The 17,121-nt window shown below is 36.4% G+C and overlaps 3 protein-coding genes across 3 annotated transcripts in view; 1 reads left to right on the top strand and 2 right to left on the bottom strand.

The window, feature by feature from the left end:
* Nucleotides 1-8,904, top strand: part of LOC128557704 (uncharacterized) — a 30,496-nt gene extending 21,592 nt beyond the window's left edge. Inside the window, exon 2 of the mRNA XM_053545706.1 lies at nucleotides 7,154-8,904. Coding sequence (XP_053401681.1) covers nucleotides 7,155-8,681 — 1,527 coding nt within the window. The 5' untranslated portion in view covers nucleotide 7,154 and the 3' untranslated portion in view covers nucleotides 8,682-8,904. The remainder of the gene's footprint in view (nucleotides 1-7,153) is intronic.
* On the bottom strand, nucleotides 724-3,108 carry LOC128557046 (52 kDa repressor of the inhibitor of the protein kinase-like). Its single transcript, XM_053543592.1, has one exon. It carries the CDS (start codon nucleotides 3,106-3,108, stop codon nucleotides 724-726), a length of 2,385 nt encoding a protein of 794 aa, XP_053399567.1.
* Nucleotides 8,905-11,975: 3,071 nt separating the features above from the next.
* On the bottom strand, nucleotides 11,976-13,641 carry LOC123559034 (M-phase inducer phosphatase 1-like). Its single transcript, XM_045350859.2, has 5 exons — nucleotides 13,589-13,641; nucleotides 12,944-13,415; nucleotides 12,647-12,771; nucleotides 12,339-12,456; nucleotides 11,976-12,128 (listed from the first exon to the last, which is right to left on the bottom strand). Exons 1-5 carry the CDS (start codon nucleotides 13,639-13,641, stop codon nucleotides 11,976-11,978), a joined length of 921 nt encoding a protein of 306 aa, XP_045206794.2.
* Nucleotides 13,642-17,121: the final 3,480 nt, after the last annotated feature.

The following is a 17,121-nucleotide window of genomic DNA, read 5'->3' as shown; positions in this document are numbered from 1 at the left end:
ATGTACGCAATACGAGGCACGAAGTGCCGAGAGGGGAGAGTGTGGGAGAAAATTTTGAAAAAAAGAACATGAAAAGACGCATTCTGGTGCATTTTAAGAAACGCATATAGCGAGATATAATGTTGTCAAAAAAAGGAAATGATTAAAGTACAATAGGAGAGATCGCCCTGACGTCACGCATCAACACATGTTTATCTAGCGGTGGGCAAAACAAAATGTTTTTACATCGTTTGTGTATGGGATCGGAATTTTCAATTTAATATATAAAAGTTATCAATAAATTGCTTGTTTTATATTCTTTCCACTGATCAAAAAAAAATATTGATATCGTTTGTGTTTTAAGAAAGTTTAAGTTGTTAGAAAAACATCACTTTTAACCAAAAAAAACATGGACGCTCGGCGTCTGCCCACCGATCTTTGTCTTATCAGTTCTAAAAATAGAATATACAACGGATTTGTATACAAACACGATCTCTCCTATTGTAGGAAAAAATACGTTTCGACCTCTTCAATAGGTCTCATCAGGCGGTGATGAGTACATAATTTGATCTCATAGATGTCCCCGCGACGTTTTTTTTTTTTGTTTTTTTTTTTAGTGTTGTTTTTATTTTTATTTGTGTGTATTTTTATTAGTTTTGTATTTTTATTCAATTTTATACGGTTTTATGTAGACAGAAGTATTTTTCTTTGCTTTCTCTACATGCTTCTGATTTTGTTATTGCCTCAATTATCAAAAACCAGTGCGATTCGTCGATGCCCAGACACATCGAAATCACGTATAACCTGATCGATATCGATCTGGTGATTGCGATGGATATGCATCAGAGCGAGTCCAGTCAGCCGTTCCTCGGTCACCGTATTTCTTAGATAAGTTTTAAGGCGGCGAAGGCTACTAAATGATCTTTCAGCAGAGGCCGTGGACACTGGCATTGTCAGGAGGATCTTCAGCACAACATGTATGTTTGGGTATAGTTGATATGTTTCATCAACTGCCTCTGCCAAGCCTTGTATGGGCGAATCCGCTGCAACTCTCTTCCAGACATCAAGTTCAGTATCTATTGCCTGGCAATCTATGAACGGAGAATACTCCTGCTTGATATCGGCCCACATTTCGGGCGAAAGTTGCCGAAGTTTTGTTGGCAATAAATACTGAGCGTTCAGTCTTGTAGTCGAGAGGCACAGTCTGTCGTGCAGTTGGGACAAAAGGTGATCCATGAATGGTACAAACATATTCAACCTCCAATATTCCTTTGGGATTTCTGCGGCTATGTTATTCCTGTGTTGTTGCCTTGCAGCAACTCGAGGCTGACAGACATTGATGTCATGCTCAGTTGCCAAGGCGACAGCCTTTTCCCAAAGTCCTCCAAAATACCCAATGTCATTGCGTCTCTCGGCCAGCAACCCATGAAGAACTTTAGCATGCTGTGCTGCTTTGACCAAGTCACATTGAGGGTCTTGCATTGAATCCGTCAAAGGATTCAATGTATCTAAGGGACCGCTGACGCAACACAAAGCGACAACAAAGTCAAAAGACAGGACAGCCTTTTGAAGGCTTGACGCTGTGGACATAGTTTTGGTGTCCATGCCAACTTGAAGGTCAGTAAGTGTTTCTAGAATTGACTTGAAGTGGGTATAGAAAGCAGTGATGCTTTCCGAGTGCTGAGACCACCGTGTTGGGCAGAACTTCTTTAAGGCTTCTCCGTCATCGTTATGAGAGCTATAAACTCCGAGACGTTTCGGAGAAATTGTGATAAAAAACAATACATCCCCAACAACGGTAAACATCGACTGCACAAACGCTACCCTGCAAGCATGACATATTGCTAAGTTTAGACGGTGGTTGCGACAGTGAATATACTTTGCGTTTGGAAATTCTGCAGAAAATCTTGCCTGCACTCCACGGTGACAACCGGACATGTTCCCAGCACCGTCGTAACCTTGTCCAACGATAAAGTTTGGGTTCAGGTTGTGTTTGTGTATTTCATCTAGTAGCAACTGGTGTAGTGTTTCACCTGTTGTTTCTGTTGTCTGAACAAATGAAAGAAAATCCTCGTGAAGCACATGCTTCCCGGAACTCTGACGTTCAATATAACGCAGACAAAAAGCAAACTGTTCTGTATTGCTGACATCAGCAGATTCATCTGCAAGAATAGAAAAGTACCTCGCATCTTGGCAACGGTGCACGATAGAGTCCGAAATCTGATTGCCGCATATATGTATGAATTCGTTTTGAATAGAGGGGCTTAAATACTGTGCATGTTTGGGAGAATTTGCTAGATGGTCGTGCAAATCACTGTCTACTTCAGCGCGATAATTTATCAAAGCTCTGAAGTTACTTTTTTCTTCTGTTTTGCCACGAAAGGCTATGTTTTGTTTTCCCAGCAGAACTATTGTTTTAACAATAGATGTCAAGGCTTTCTTATTTTTCTCGACTTTGTTTCTGTAAGCGTTCGAGCCAAACTCAACAACACTTTTTTCTTGATTTTGACATATTTTCATGAATTTGTCAGCTTTAGTCATTGCATTACTGTGGTCAGGTGATTTTTTATGCATCCCTATAATCCTAGACACATTGCTCCAGTCTACAAGGGGCTTAGCAACGAGAGTGTTTTCAGATGAATTAAAGACAAAACAAGGTGCACAAAAAACACCATTGACTGAAGGACTATACCTTAAATACGGGTAGTTTTCAGTATCAAACACTAGGTCAGGTACACGCCTAGCTGCCCCGCTTTTGCCGTGAGTGCTTTTAGGCTTTACCCAACTCCGCGAAGGCTCAAACCTTGATATTAAAGTCGACATTTTCATGGAATCAGACATTCGGAGTCTTCTTGTGACATCAATGGTTCCAGTGTCTAGAAACCGCGCACCCAGGGAGCAACCCGCTGAGTACCCATCATTCTGGCAGTGATCTGTCTGAAATTGTTTTGGGGAAGATGTGGACTCTTTGGGAGAAGATTTTGTGTTGTCATCCGAAAATGACTGAGAATTATCAGCAGGAACAGTTGATGAACTTTCACTGTCATCTGGAGTAGAATTTGGGGTTTTAAAACACTGAAAAATGGACTTTTGTCCAGGAAGAGGTCGAGGAGGTTTTCTGGAGCTCATCTCTATTAAATATATAGAGAGATCTATATAGAGCTCAAAAATACCTTTGTAATATATATAGATATATATTTATCACATATATAATCTGTAATTTTTACAGAAATTACAAAGTATGAAACAAAATTCAGTTAGATATTTGCGTACTCGTACGTGTATTATATTAATATAATGCTGTACTCTAAATAGTGACCAGAACCGAATCGCTACACATACATGTAAACGATAAGTTAGTGCTACGTAGGAGTGACGTCATCGGTATAGACGGAGTTAAATGTGAAATTTTGGCAGGTGTCAAAACTGACCTAGATTATTGATTAAGGTTGCTTTCGGTACCCAGTACTCTTGCACTAAGTTCAAACCCGTTTACACCATATCATGTTTATAAATTATACATGTAGTAAATGAAATACATTGGATATGAACTTGATTTTTTTTTAAAAAAAAACATGCTCTTCAATATTTCATATTTCAAAAAGTCAAGTCAGCCAAAAAAGTATTACGCAGTTGCGTAAACTGCGTAATGGGCGCTACGCCCTTGTCAGTCCTTGTCGGCTACTTTGTCCTTGTGTTTTGCTTCGTAAGTGTTCCTGGAACACTAATTATATACATGTAGTTCAATTTAAAGCCAAAACTGAAAAATGTTTTATCCGTCTTATTAGGGTAAATAACCAACTGCTTAATTTTGTTTTATTGATTAGACCGTTTAAATCTTTGGGACTAGATATACTTCCTTTACAAGACAAACATACATGTGTATACGGACAGCTAAGTTTGAAGTATACAGTAACACTGTCTGAAATTGAAGTAAAAACATTACTTTTAAGTTTTAATTGTTTTAAACACAAGCATTGTGCGCAGCTGTTGTGGTATGTTCATGTATATGAGCCACTTGCAAAGTTCGTTACGTAGTCAGTCTTACCAAAAAATAAATGAAATTCTATAACGACGTTAATCGACATATCCTTACCATCCCAACCTGCTTCAAGATTCTTATACGCTTTGCACCGGGAGCTCTGTGTTTATATACATCTATATGTAATAACTAATAACCTCCTTTATAATTATATTTCATTGATGACATGCTAAGTTAATACTATCTAAACTAGATCTATAAAGGCATTGTTCCATGTTTCTGTAGACCTTATTTTTGTGACTTTAATTTTGGTCTAAACATGAGCTCGCCAGACAACCTGACTCTCGAACTGGCACCAGATCTAATAAATTAGCTAAGTCTATTTAGATCCACATTCCTACCACAATCTTAATAGATTTACAGCCTCTGAGATTTTAAACCTAAATAAGTATGTACAATAAGAACTCCAGGGGCAGCAAATTCAATTGTCCGTATTGCCCAGGTTGTCCCAAAGCTTGTACGGAAAAGTGAAATTTGACCAGAATTAACTAGATTCTATATAACTATTGTACTGCAGTACAAAATAGCAATTGACAAAAACGGACAAGCAAGACAAAATCAGATTTCGCCGCCCCTGCAGAACATAAACAAAATCGAGATCACCTTTATCAGAATATTTTGACCAACATCACTCTTCCCATTGCCTTTGCCACACTTGGACCCCATCGGCTTTTCCATCATGTGCTGATTTGCCCTACGTAAGTACGTTTCTTCCAGTGTTGTCCGTGCCATCATTTCCACCATTCTCAAAGGCCGCTGCTCTGCAGGGATACACAAGTCAAGCTCTTTCGCCCTTTTTTCTAAACGTTGCCTCCGCTGCATAAATTTGTCTAAGGCCGCTTCTCTCAAGGGATAGAGTCATTTTACCTATGCTCGACCAGCCAAGTGCTCGACCACTATTTATAAATGTACATGTTTATTGAAATAAACCTTTGAACTCTCGGTTTTGTTCATTTATTTCCTTCCCAGCATCCTTGTATGACATCATACATATTTGATCTAGATCTTTGAGGGGCTTGTTTGTTTACAGACGACAGCTTCTTTGCATCTGTGAAAATACTTACCGTGAATCTCCTCTTGAAAATGATGCGTCTTTCCCGAATTCTTTAAGAAGAGTACTGGAACAACGTATTTTATAGTCTTCTAACCTTTATTGATAATTTGACATAAGCTTATATCTGTAAACTATCGACTTGAAAGTAAAATTTAAGATGTAAACAAACACGCCCACCCCTCGAAAGGTCAAAACAAAAATGGCGCCTTCATTAGTTGCGTCATGTAGACGCTTGAGATAAAAAGATTCACCGCGCCATAAGACAAGTTGGATAAAATAATTATGGACATTTGACTTTTTGAAGATTTTAGGTTTGTTTGATTGTTAAAACAGTTCGATTTCTTGTTAAATTACTTGATGGATACTGCAGACACACCATTTACCAATGTTCCTTTTGCCCGCTTTTCAGGTAGGTGTTTCTATCTCTTGTTTGAAAGTCTGAAACTTATTGATTTTAAAATCTGAAAACAGAACTAGAAAATATGAAGTTTTGACTATAAAAATATTTGTTTGTTTGATTTTATAATTACCTCTGAAAAAAGAAATCGGTCTGGTTGAGCATAGGAAAATGTCACTTTAAAATTTAGTGTTTTACACCCTATAGTATAAACCGCGCCATATTTTATCCTGATCAACGTCAGCCAAACGCTTGGGTGGAAATTTACCAATAAAAGTAGGTCAATTCAGAAACTAAACGTTTTCCACAACCTTGTCAGTTTTTAATTTGTTCCGAGAAAAATACTTGTTAATCTGGTCGAGCCTTTTTTATAAACGTTGCCTCCGTTGCATAAATGTCTAACTGGATGTCTAACTGCTACGATGTAGACCTTTAGCAGTTCCAATTGTAGATCTAGATCTAATCAAATAAACATGTAATCTGTCCAAAAAAAAAAACATTTCCAATTCCATTTTTTTATTTTCCCTTGTACTTTTGCGGCTCTCAATCTGCGCGAGACCGCGAGAAAGAAAGTGACGTATAGGATTACAAGTGACGTCACAGGTACAGGGTGGCGGATAAGTTGTAGCCCAAATAACGGAGACTATCCTACAGAGATAGTCCTTATTAAATTTCATTCAATACTGTTTGCAATGTGATCTGCCATGAGAATCAAAGACATATATGTAATGTTTTCTAAGTAATATTCCCTCAGGGATAATCTTCCTTCAGGTATAATACAACAGCGAATGTACAATATAAGATGCTATACGAAGGTGAAATACTGTTACAGTATCATACAATGTACACAGTAATTCAATGTAATAAGCACGCGCGACAATACTGCCACTGTACGTCTAGTATAATTATAAAGTAAAAGTATGCAGTTGGTAAACCTTACCTCAAGAGAATGCAATGATTACCTTAGATGCGCAATAATGGTTGACACGAACAGTCCTAAATCACCGTAAACCTTGCCGAAAAGAAACACAAGGTCTATCTTAAGACTTATCAGAAAATACATCAAATGTAGGCGAAGAGTAAAAAGGCAGAAGTAATAAGTTTGATATTCGACGTTCGTCTTTCGATATTTTTTACGTAACAAAAATGGTATTCGGTCGAAATATACATAGAATATAAGTCAATTTTTATTCTTAAACTTATAATCTCTAGTTGTTTTGGCATATGTTTTTGTGCAGTTGTGTTGTGTTTAGTTCCGTAAATGTTGTGTGCATGTCTAACGGAAGACGCCAAAACGAAAAGACGAAAACTCGACAAATAGAAAATTAGTCGTGTTTTCGTGTCGGCGGGGCGAAAAGACGAAAACTCGACAAATAAGATATTTGTCGTGTTTTCGTGTCGGCTGGGCGAAAACACGAAAACACGACAGCACGACAAATAAAGGGTGCCAACACGACATATTCATACCCGCCAACACGAAAACTCGACAAATATATATGTCGTGTCGGCGCCCTCTAAACGTCATGTTTTCGAGTAAAATTTGTCGTGTTTCCGCCCCCCCCCCCTCCCCCCCTTCCCAACACGCCAACACGAAATGGCAGAAATCAGCCACAATATTGAAATGTTTGTCAAAAGATATTCATGTATTGCCAACTAATATTGTTTGTTCTATTTTAATCAGAATGGAAACTGCGGATGCTAAACTACAATCAGATGACATAGATTTGACAGATGGGGAAATAAGAAAGAATAAGAATACATCTTCAAGTGATACACATTGGAACGAAATAGCAGAACAATCTTCCAGCAATTCCAAAGAATCAGAAAACACGCCAGAGGAGACTGGTGCAACTGTTAAGATAGATAAGCTGGAGAAATATCTCGAAGATGTATATCAGAAACATTGTGAGTTCTCTATTAGTGAGCAAGAAATCGAATTTATTCGAAATGGTGTTGAAAAACTGACACTAGAGTACTTGCAGAAAATATTCAAACATCCGCTGTGCGAGAGAAACTCATGCAAAGTGAACCATTTCAGTGAAATAGAACTACTAAAGGTCGGTAGTTTTTATGAAGGAACTAGGAATGGTTATCCAGATGAGTTTGATTTTATCGCTGTATTAGGATCAGTGGATGAAGTGCCGTCTATAGATAGGCATTCGCATTTTCGAACGGGAGCGTGTGCATACTCAGGTTTATATCAGTCCGCTGAATTCCCAGATGCATCGATTAGATTTGGATTTGCTTCAGGAATTTTAACAAAGATAAACAGGTTAGAATTTTTGTACAGATATGGAAGAGAAGAAATAACAATTGATATCGACGTTGTTACTGCATTACGATGTAACAATACGGAAAAATATTACTGTGAAGGTGGCGTTTTCAACAAAAATTTCTTCCAGGAGATACTCAGTACTGGGAGTTTTCTTTTCATTTATACAGGGTCAGTGACCTCGATTTCATCTGAGGAAGATGGCTTTCGTTGCCATGATAGTCCTTGGGATAAAACCATTACGGAAACTGAAAAACGATTTGTACGGGATATTCTTAGCAAAAAGCACAGAAAAGTATATCAAATTCTAAAGTATATCATTAATGGATATTTTGGAGAGGATCTGTTCAAATATTTGGACTGTGACTCCCAATCTGAACGCCCATATCCCTCCGGAAGTGGTTTCTGTATCTCCTCATATACAATAAAAGTTGCAATAATTCACCATCATTATAAATGCAACAACGATTCCAAGAAAGTTGGTGACTGTGTTCTAGAATTACTGAGATACCTATTGTTACCATATGAACATTATAACAGAGGTTTAGTTTGTATGCATTCCTTGCTTTATGTAGACTGGAATGGTTCGCGGATTGGGAGGGGAAAATATGCGTTTCTGGGAATATTTTACTGGTGCTTGATGGCATTTATAAATAGACTGGCATCATTGAAAAACCACTCTGATGGATTGGACAAATGTACACATGATCTTGAAAACTCCTTTATGGAGATGGCTCTTCGTCTTGATATATTTCATAATTATGAGCAACGCCTGTCAAAAATGAATGATGAATACTCGGATAAGCACATCTACCCGAAAATTTGCAGACTGCTCAAAAAGCTCAAAAACTACAATGAGAAACGAAATGCTGTCCCCGACTGCCAGTGGTGTGACTATCCGATTGTCATCAATATGGCCCACAAAAGACGACCATAGTTATTTTTTTAGAATGCCATCATATGCACTGTTTCTACAGTTAACTGTCATGCGCATGACATATTTAGATAAAAAAAAAGATGCATCGGAATACCTCAGTTTATTGTATGCTTTTTCCATATGATGACCGATTGACGATAAGTACATATGTTTGGGCGGTTCAAAATACTAAAATTGCTAACTGCGACTGAATTTATTTCTGCCAAATAAACTTAAAACATGACCCCTAAGTGTGTGCATGTGTTTTCTTTCTTTCTCCTTTTTTTTGTATTTTGTTGTTGTTCAAAGTTTTGTTGTTGTTTGTTTTGCTTCATATCGAATGAAATTTACACAAAAAAAAAACACCATTTTTCATCCTGCCCCAAACAGAGTTGTTCTTATGTTCACGATCCATTTCAAATATCAAAATCTCAACTATAATGGCATGTTATTATCAACGGAAATGGGTTTGTACAGTTTAAAATTGCCGTAGTTGATATTGAAAGGTCGTGTCTGCTACTTACGACCCATTTCCGACCAGCTTGAGAAAAATATTTTCAAGAAGAAAGGTTGCATTTTTCTCTTACGACTTTATAAAATTACATATTATGTCTCTTTGATACAAAGAATATAATTAAACGTTTGTAAGCGGAATTACGGCCTTTCATGAATAACGATTATAAAAAGGCGTATTTACAATTACTTAGATAGCTTCAGTTCAATTAATATGTCTGGCAATCGGTACTGTGAGGTGCAATATGGCTAGCAAGAAACCTACAAAACAAAATATACATTTCAGTTTTCTCAAAAGTAGTGTTTATCATCCACGACCTTTTCTTTCTGGGACGTCGAATTTCCTAAATTATTGTCAAAAGCTATAACCAGTCTTTTCAAAATTCAGTCGAGCTTTCATCGCGTGTCCGTATGTAACTGATAGTGGAAAGCATTAAGTTATATGACATTCATTGCCACAGTTCTTTTGCAAATAGTTTTGATTTGCATAAATCACTCTTTCGTTTTTTCGTAAGCACTCTGTTATATTCAATGAATATTTTGATCATATCCTTTCTACAATGTTTTCGACCATTTAAAGTCCTAGCGTCATTCCAGTGTCAGTCTCTGTTACTTTCTCGTCATTTTGGGCACTGGTATTTTAAGTAACTTGAATGTTTTCATTTGACTGGGTTCAGATGTTGTGTACCCTTTATAAATGTCAAGCTCGTTCTGAATTAAAAGAAGGTAAAGTGCATAGAAATATTATAGCGGACGCAGTGGTCCTGTAGTAACACTGCCTATCTATGAAATCTGGGTTGGGAGCACGAATCCCCCTTATTCCTCCAGCTAAAATTACAAATACCCATATAGCAGACAGGCGATGGCCCAACAGTGGGCCAACTGCAGACTCTTCGTTGGCCCAACGAAGAATGCCAACGTTGGTCCAATGCCATTTTGCTAATTGGCGCAACGCTGGCCCAATGGCTCAACGACTGGTATCCTACATTTATCGTTGGCCCTCCGTTGGGCCAACAACATCTTTTCGTCTATCATTGTTGGTCCAACGGTGGGCCAACTCAATTTCTAATAACTAATATTATTTAGTACACATTTTATTGGATTTCTTACATAACTCGTGTTAACGAGAGTTCATGTTCTGGAATATTCAAGATGTTTCTTGTAAACATTTTACGATTGTACAGAATTAAAAATTTGTTATAGCAATTTTCTTCGCATATTAGGTTCTTTATGTTGTAGAACTAAAATAGTTCAAAATATCATCACAGCTGTAAATAAGTGTTGAGTTTATATAACTGTCAGATCTATGATTACGAATGGTTGGTGAAAAGTATTTAATTAAATAAATTTTATTGGAATAGACGTACGGTGTTACGTTTGGACAATCATGATATTTTATTTAATACTAAACCGCGATGCACGATGGTACGATGACGAAAAAGCAATGGCGCGATGGCACGATGATGAAACAACGATGGTACGATGGTGAAAACGCGATGGCACGATGATGAAACCGCGATGGTGCGATGGTGCGATGGTACGATGGTGAAATGTCGATGTAATATCGCGTTTTCATCATCGTACCATCGTGTTTTCACCATCGCACCATCGTGCCATCGCGTTTTCATCATCGTACCATCCTGCCATCGCGTTTTCACCATCGTACCATCGCGTTTTCACCATCGTGCCATCGCGTTATCATCATCGTACCATCGTGGTTTCACCATCGTACCATCGCGTTTTCACCATCAAAGTCACGATTGTCCAAACGGAAAACCGTACTAGATGACACAGTACAAGGACCGATACGGGACTGAGGCTGAGGATGAAACGACATAATTCATGTTTATGCTTTTTTTTAGAAAATACCTTAAACATTTCATAAGTAAATTTAAAGACTCTAAAACATTTTTCTCAGGGCTAAACAAACCTATGTAGGAAGCCTGAGACAATAAAAAGTCAATACAGAAACAAACTGCTGGTTTAATATATCTTAGATATAAGAAATATGACAGCATATATATAGGGACGGGAACCAGTCTTAAATGCTTGTCCTTCACCATGTTCACTGCTGTGGGGATAGAGGCGACTTTTGTTGGAAGAAGCCGTCCAGCTGGCTTTCGATATATTATGTTGTTATATCCAGGTATTCGTCTATATCCTAAATAATGTACAGATGGACATTCTTGGACTTCATTTACCATTGAAAAACAATCTGGTGTAAGAAGTTAAGAAAACTATGGACGAACCTCTTCGCAAAGTTGTATCAAAATCAATTAAAGTAGATTTAGACATTTCATTTAACTATTTAACTTTGTCCATGACTTTAGAAACTCAGCTAAATTAAAATAAAACAAAATTTTTCATCGGTGTTATAATTTATTACTTAAAATAACATGGCCATCGTTAACAAGATTTGTGTAAAACTTAACATATAATGTGCAACATAACTATATAACAACGTAGCAAAAAAAAAAAAAAAAAAAAACAACAACAAAAAACAAATAACAATAACAGCATTAGTTTGTATGCAACAAGTTCATCTGCATCCATGCTGGAGGGCACGAGAAACCCATGATACATACGTGAAAAGATGAAATCGATAGAACAGTTATATAGGTAACAATCTATCACAGATATAAACAGATGTAAACTGTTATCATTTTGCCACTAATGGTAACAACACAACAGTAACGTTTCCAGGAACGTGTCCATGGGCAAATTTGTGTAATTACTGTGCATTTTTTGAGTTTAGTAACAAAAGCACTTTCGCAATGTTTGTAAAAGCACTACACAAAGCGTTCAAAATTTTAGTCTCATTCCAATGCCAGTAAGTGATGCTCGGCGAGGTTTGTCGCCTGCTGACCATGATTTGGATTTCACCCGGAAGTGACGTAGATCATCTTTATGTTCGCTATGCAGCATCTGTTTGTAGGTTTGAGGAAAACATTTCTCCTGAAAACAAGAAGAAAGAAATGGAATAAGCTTCAAGAAGGATATAATATCATCCATTAAATAGCGTTTATTTTCTTCTTCAAGGACGATAATGAGTCCATAAACAGTTTTTACCTCGAAAATATACTTTATTTACATCTGTTTTACGTTCTTCTACAAAATTTCTTTAAAACTTGAATAAAGAAATCAGATTTAAATGCTAGAGCTTACTTTGTACGTGTAGAAGAACGCTTTATATCCCCCTTCTAGGAGATAGATCTCGGGGAAATTGAGGCGGGGGTAGTTATCTTTGTTCATTTCACGATCCAGAGATCTCAGAAAGCGGTACCTAAAACAAATAAAAAATAAAGTTTATAATCAATTATAAAATATAACCTTAAAAATCACGACTGTTCATAACTTCCAAATAAATAATAACTAAATACTTCAAACGTCAGATTGTAAGTAACAGCTTATTTCTTTCATTCCTTTTAATAAATTATAACATGCTGTGAACAAAAAAGAAGAGATGTTCTTACATTTTGGGGCCTCTTTCTGATGAAAATTCGCAGTGGAAGATGAGCACGTGATTAGTGGCCGGTGACGTCGCTGTTTCGCTGAGAAACCTCTGGACTGCATCTTTTGTGTAGAGATTGATAGCTCCCTGTAATATTTACGAATATAAACATGAATTTCAAGAGAAAGGTAAACAGCAAATCTAACCTAATTTTTATTAATAATGCATTATCAGAATATATTCGCATAAGAAAAGAGAAATGAAAAGATGTGACAGAGTATAAGAAATATAAACCGGTGACAAAAAGACTTCAAGTTACCTTAATATGTCCGCCTTCATATTCGTATGGATATCTGCAATCAATTATGGTCACTTTGTCCGCACAGTTGTCATAGACTCCGTCAAGAACGTCAGACATCGTTTCCGGTGAGATGGTGCTAAGATCGCTGTGCTTTCCTGGAATTGTGGGTAGAATATTGACACGTGATCCGTCCGCAACGAGGTCAGATTCTGTAGACAGTTTATCAACAGCTTGAATTATGTTTGACAGTGGACTCAGAGGTACCATTTCTGATTTTGCGTTCAATTCTGGCGTAAAGTTGAAATGTTGAAACCGTCTCCTCTTGGCTGTAGGTGTCAAGTCGGAAAGTTCCGAAAGTCGCTTAACTGATTTCTTCACATCATTTCCGTTTCCGTTTGCCTCGTTTTGAAGTATGTTGACATCTTGTACTTTTAGAGATACCGATTGTTTAAATTCATATGTCGGAGGTTGTCCCAAATTCAACCTTGTCCTAAAATCAAAACAAAACAAATGTTTGAGAAAAAAATTAATAGAAAATCGAGAATGCGAATTATTATTTAAAAAGAAAATTATTTCTAGCTAAAATGAAAAACAACTATTTTAGCAGTTTATTCGACGCAAAATGATTTCCAGTTATAAGATATTCAAGAATAATGTACTTACCTTAACTTCCTCGTTGGTGTTATGTCAGTAAAATCTAAAGGAATGGGTGGCATTTTTTGTGAGATTTTTTCTAAATTTGCTGTATACGATATGAGAAACGGTCAGAGACTAAATGATTCGGAATCTTCAGATTTTCTTTTTATACCACTGACCTAAAAAACAGCCTCAAACAGTTTTAAATAAAAACAGCTCAGCAAATCAGTGAAATATGACGAGATTGTTTGATAGATGATGATAACATTGAGCTAATAAAGTCGCCGCAGTCATCGCCTTGACCCGCGTTAAAAACATCAGAGCGGCATAATTAACTCGTCATCAAATCATTATTAGTATCTATTGTTATGATCATTAGCGATGATTACAGATCAATATTGTTTGTTTGTATCACGGATCGATAGTTCAGGTAGATCTAATCAAGATCAAAGATCAATATATTTTGATGAAATTTCTTGAAAGTTACATCGCATTTTTTGTCTGGTCGTAGATCTTATAGAAAAATATTTTTATTGCATCATTGAAATATTGTTGCGAATGCCGATATTTATCTTTAAAGTCTAAACGGTTTCCTAGCAACATAAACTTTTGTAAGCTGTTCACAGACACTGGGTATGTTGTGAAATGTTTATGCAAATAGTGCATGTACAAACTTTCTCATTTCTTTAGTTATTATGATTCCAAAGGGAATCTTTGTAGACTACATATTTTTCAGATATAACATTTTTCAAGTTTGAAGCGTCATATTTAAAGTGTTCATGGTGTTACGCAAACCATGTTCAGATACTTTAGCAAACCCAATATATGAACATCAAGCTATTTCAAGGTGATTTCACCTAAGTTGTAATAAAATAATTGACTCGTAATGATACCGTTCGATTACGTATTTTTTCATTTCATAAGCCTGCCTGGAATACGGAAATACATGTTTATAGGCAGCTGAACACCACTAAATCCGGCTGCTCTTTATTTCATATAAAATCCACTATTCCGACATATTCTAGCATTATCTTAATAATGATATGCCTTAAGCGGAAATGACTGATTGTTATCAATTACGGACCAATTATTAAACCATACGTTATATCAAAGAGATATGAAAATAAATAGACCGACAACTTGAAAGTTATATAGGGCAAATATCGCCAACATCACGTGGCATTTGAATATTTAATGTAACGCTTCTGAAAATTTAAGCTTGCAATTGATGGCTAGAGTGTCTGAGATTAATCCCGCTTTTAGTACATTCACAGATAATGAAAAATTTGTTTTTATTTTCTCCAACTATGATACTGTCAAGGTCACCGCAAAAACCTGTTATAATATATTGCAATTAAGGTCAAACATTCTGTACCCGTAGGAATTGTAGATTTTTTTTATCGTAGGCTTTTTAGGAGTCTGTGTTTTTATTAACTTTTAGTGGTAGTTTTACTTCGTATTCTGTAGCCGCTGATAATTTCTTTTATCTCTCTGTTTTATTTAAGAGATATATATATATCTCATTTAGTGATATGTTGTTGGATGGACTCATTGTTTGGAGTTTAGATGTAAACGAATTGAATCCTGAAGGCGTAGCCCGTGGGATGTAATGATGTGCATCTGAACGACAGACAATTATTTTGTTTGGGGGCAGATCACTGTTTTTAGATATATTGTTTCTTTTTTTAACAGGTTAATATATATATATTTTTAGCTTGACTATTCAAAGATTAGATAGAGCTATTGGACTCACCCATGCGTCGGTGTCGGCGTTCTGATTTGTTAGGTCTTTGATGGCTTACATTGCACAAGTTCCATAACTCCATAATATTTTTACTTTTTTCCCTCAGTGCCCACTGATGGGAGTGGATTGGATTGAAACTTCACACACTTGATCATTATGATGATCTGTCATGCAGTGACAGGTTCCATAACTCTCCCTTTTTTTCTTTTTTTACAGGTTTATGCCACCTTTTTTTCGACTTCGATGTTTTTGGTTAAAGTTTTGGCAGTACCCACTGATGGGCAATGATTGAATCTTCACACCACTGTCAACTGTCTTGAGTTGATATGCATTATACAGCTTCCAAAATCTTGTTTTGAAATTTTACAAAATTATGCCAATTCATTCATTTGACAAGACTGTTGAATGGTCGAGCGTTGCTGTCAACCGACAGTTCTTGTTTATATTTATAGCTAACATGTAATACTTAAACTCGTAGCATTTTAATGTTGAATGTTTAGACATGTTGAAATTTCAGGATATGTGATAGAGTATTTTAATGTTTTACTTAATAGTCTCTTGTAATTAAATATTATGAATGGCATTGTACTTTTTATGACTTTTATATTTGTATGTATGTAAACATTTGTACAATGATGAGACTCAAATAAACAAAAAAACCTATGTATTTATTTACGTAAGATCTCGTTTTACCGGTGTATGAAACAGACAGCAGGAGGATAAAAGTTTGTGTCGTGCTAAACTTTCTATCAGATCGTTTATTTATAATGATAATGGTGTTTTTAATCTTCTTAGTATTTTCTCGATGAGGAAGGAATGGATTTATGATTAAGCCTGAGAAATCAACAGTTGTCGTTGGAAAATTGGACCCGATTCGGTTCATTACGTGCCGGTCGTATCACCAATGTAATACTGTAATAAGCGTCTGTTGATTTGATTACGAGTGGTCAAGTCAGCAAACGCTTCGATAAAATTACGCGGTGACACGAGCTTACGCGAGATTATCTCCTGTTGGTCAAACTAGCATAAATAGTATATTCCCTATATATTCTATATAAAACTGACATTTTTTTAATGTGCTACAAAACATAGCTAGACCCAATTTAGAGAACAAATCCTTACTCCATTTTAAAGAGCTATGATAAAGCTGACATAAAATGAAGAGCAAAGTAGGGGTCATGTATCTTCTGAGAGAGATTTCTCTTGTCACATTCGCTTACTGTAAAATCACATCAAAATAACACTACTGTGACATGAAAGTACTACTCATACTAAATTAAGTTTCACTACTCCTCTTCCATTTTTTCTACCAAACTGTCCAAAATAAACCCACAATGAAATTTAAACAGAAACCAGCTTTAATTTAGACGTCTCTGGCCATGCCAAGTGAAAAATTAGTGTTCAAAAACTTGTCTGCCACCACGCGACCAGATCAGATGGCTCCCACGCTGGTTCCTTTACTATAGTTAGGCCTGCAACGGTGGTCTAACTCCGTGTCTTTATTGTCCTAAAAAGGATGCCGATTAGGAGATCGTAAAAACATAAAATAAAACTAATATTATTTCGTACACATTTTATGGGACTTCTTACATAACTCGCGTTAACGAGTGTCCATGTTCTGGAATATTCTAGAGGTTTATTGTAAACCTTTTACGACTGTACATAAATAAAAATTTGTTCTAGCAGTTTTCCTATATTTTTTTCACATATATTAGGTTCTTTATGTTGTATATTTAAAATAGTTCAAGATACCACCACAGCTGCAGATAAGTATTAAATTTATATAATAGTCCGAACTATGACTACGAGTGGTAGC

The sequence above is a fragment of the Mercenaria mercenaria genome, chromosome 1, assembly GCF_021730395.1.
Source record: "Mercenaria mercenaria strain notata chromosome 1, MADL_Memer_1, whole genome shotgun sequence".
NCBI lineage: Eukaryota > Metazoa > Mollusca > Bivalvia > Venerida > Veneridae > Mercenaria > Mercenaria mercenaria.
This window is presented reverse-complemented; position numbering and strand designations above follow the sequence as displayed.

What these genes read in the sequence shown, in the direction of transcription:
- LOC123559034 (XM_045350859.2), bottom strand. Translation starts at nt 13,641, where the DNA reads ATGCCACCCATTCCTTTAGATTTTACTGACATAACACCAACGAGGAAG. An exon ending in ACACCAACGAGGAAGTTAAG is followed by an intron (nt 13,416 to 13,588) that starts GTAAGTACATTA and finishes TTTTGATTTTAG; the next exon opens with GACAAGGTTGAATTTGGGAC. An exon ending in CGTTCTTCTACACGTACAAA is followed by an intron (nt 12,129 to 12,338) that starts GTAAGCTCTAGC and finishes TCTTGTTTTCAG; the next exon opens with GAGAAATGTTTTCCTCAAAC.
- LOC128557046 (XM_053543592.1), bottom strand. Translation starts at nt 3,108, where the DNA reads ATGAGCTCCAGAAAACCTCCTCGACCTCTTCCTGGACAAAAGTCCATT.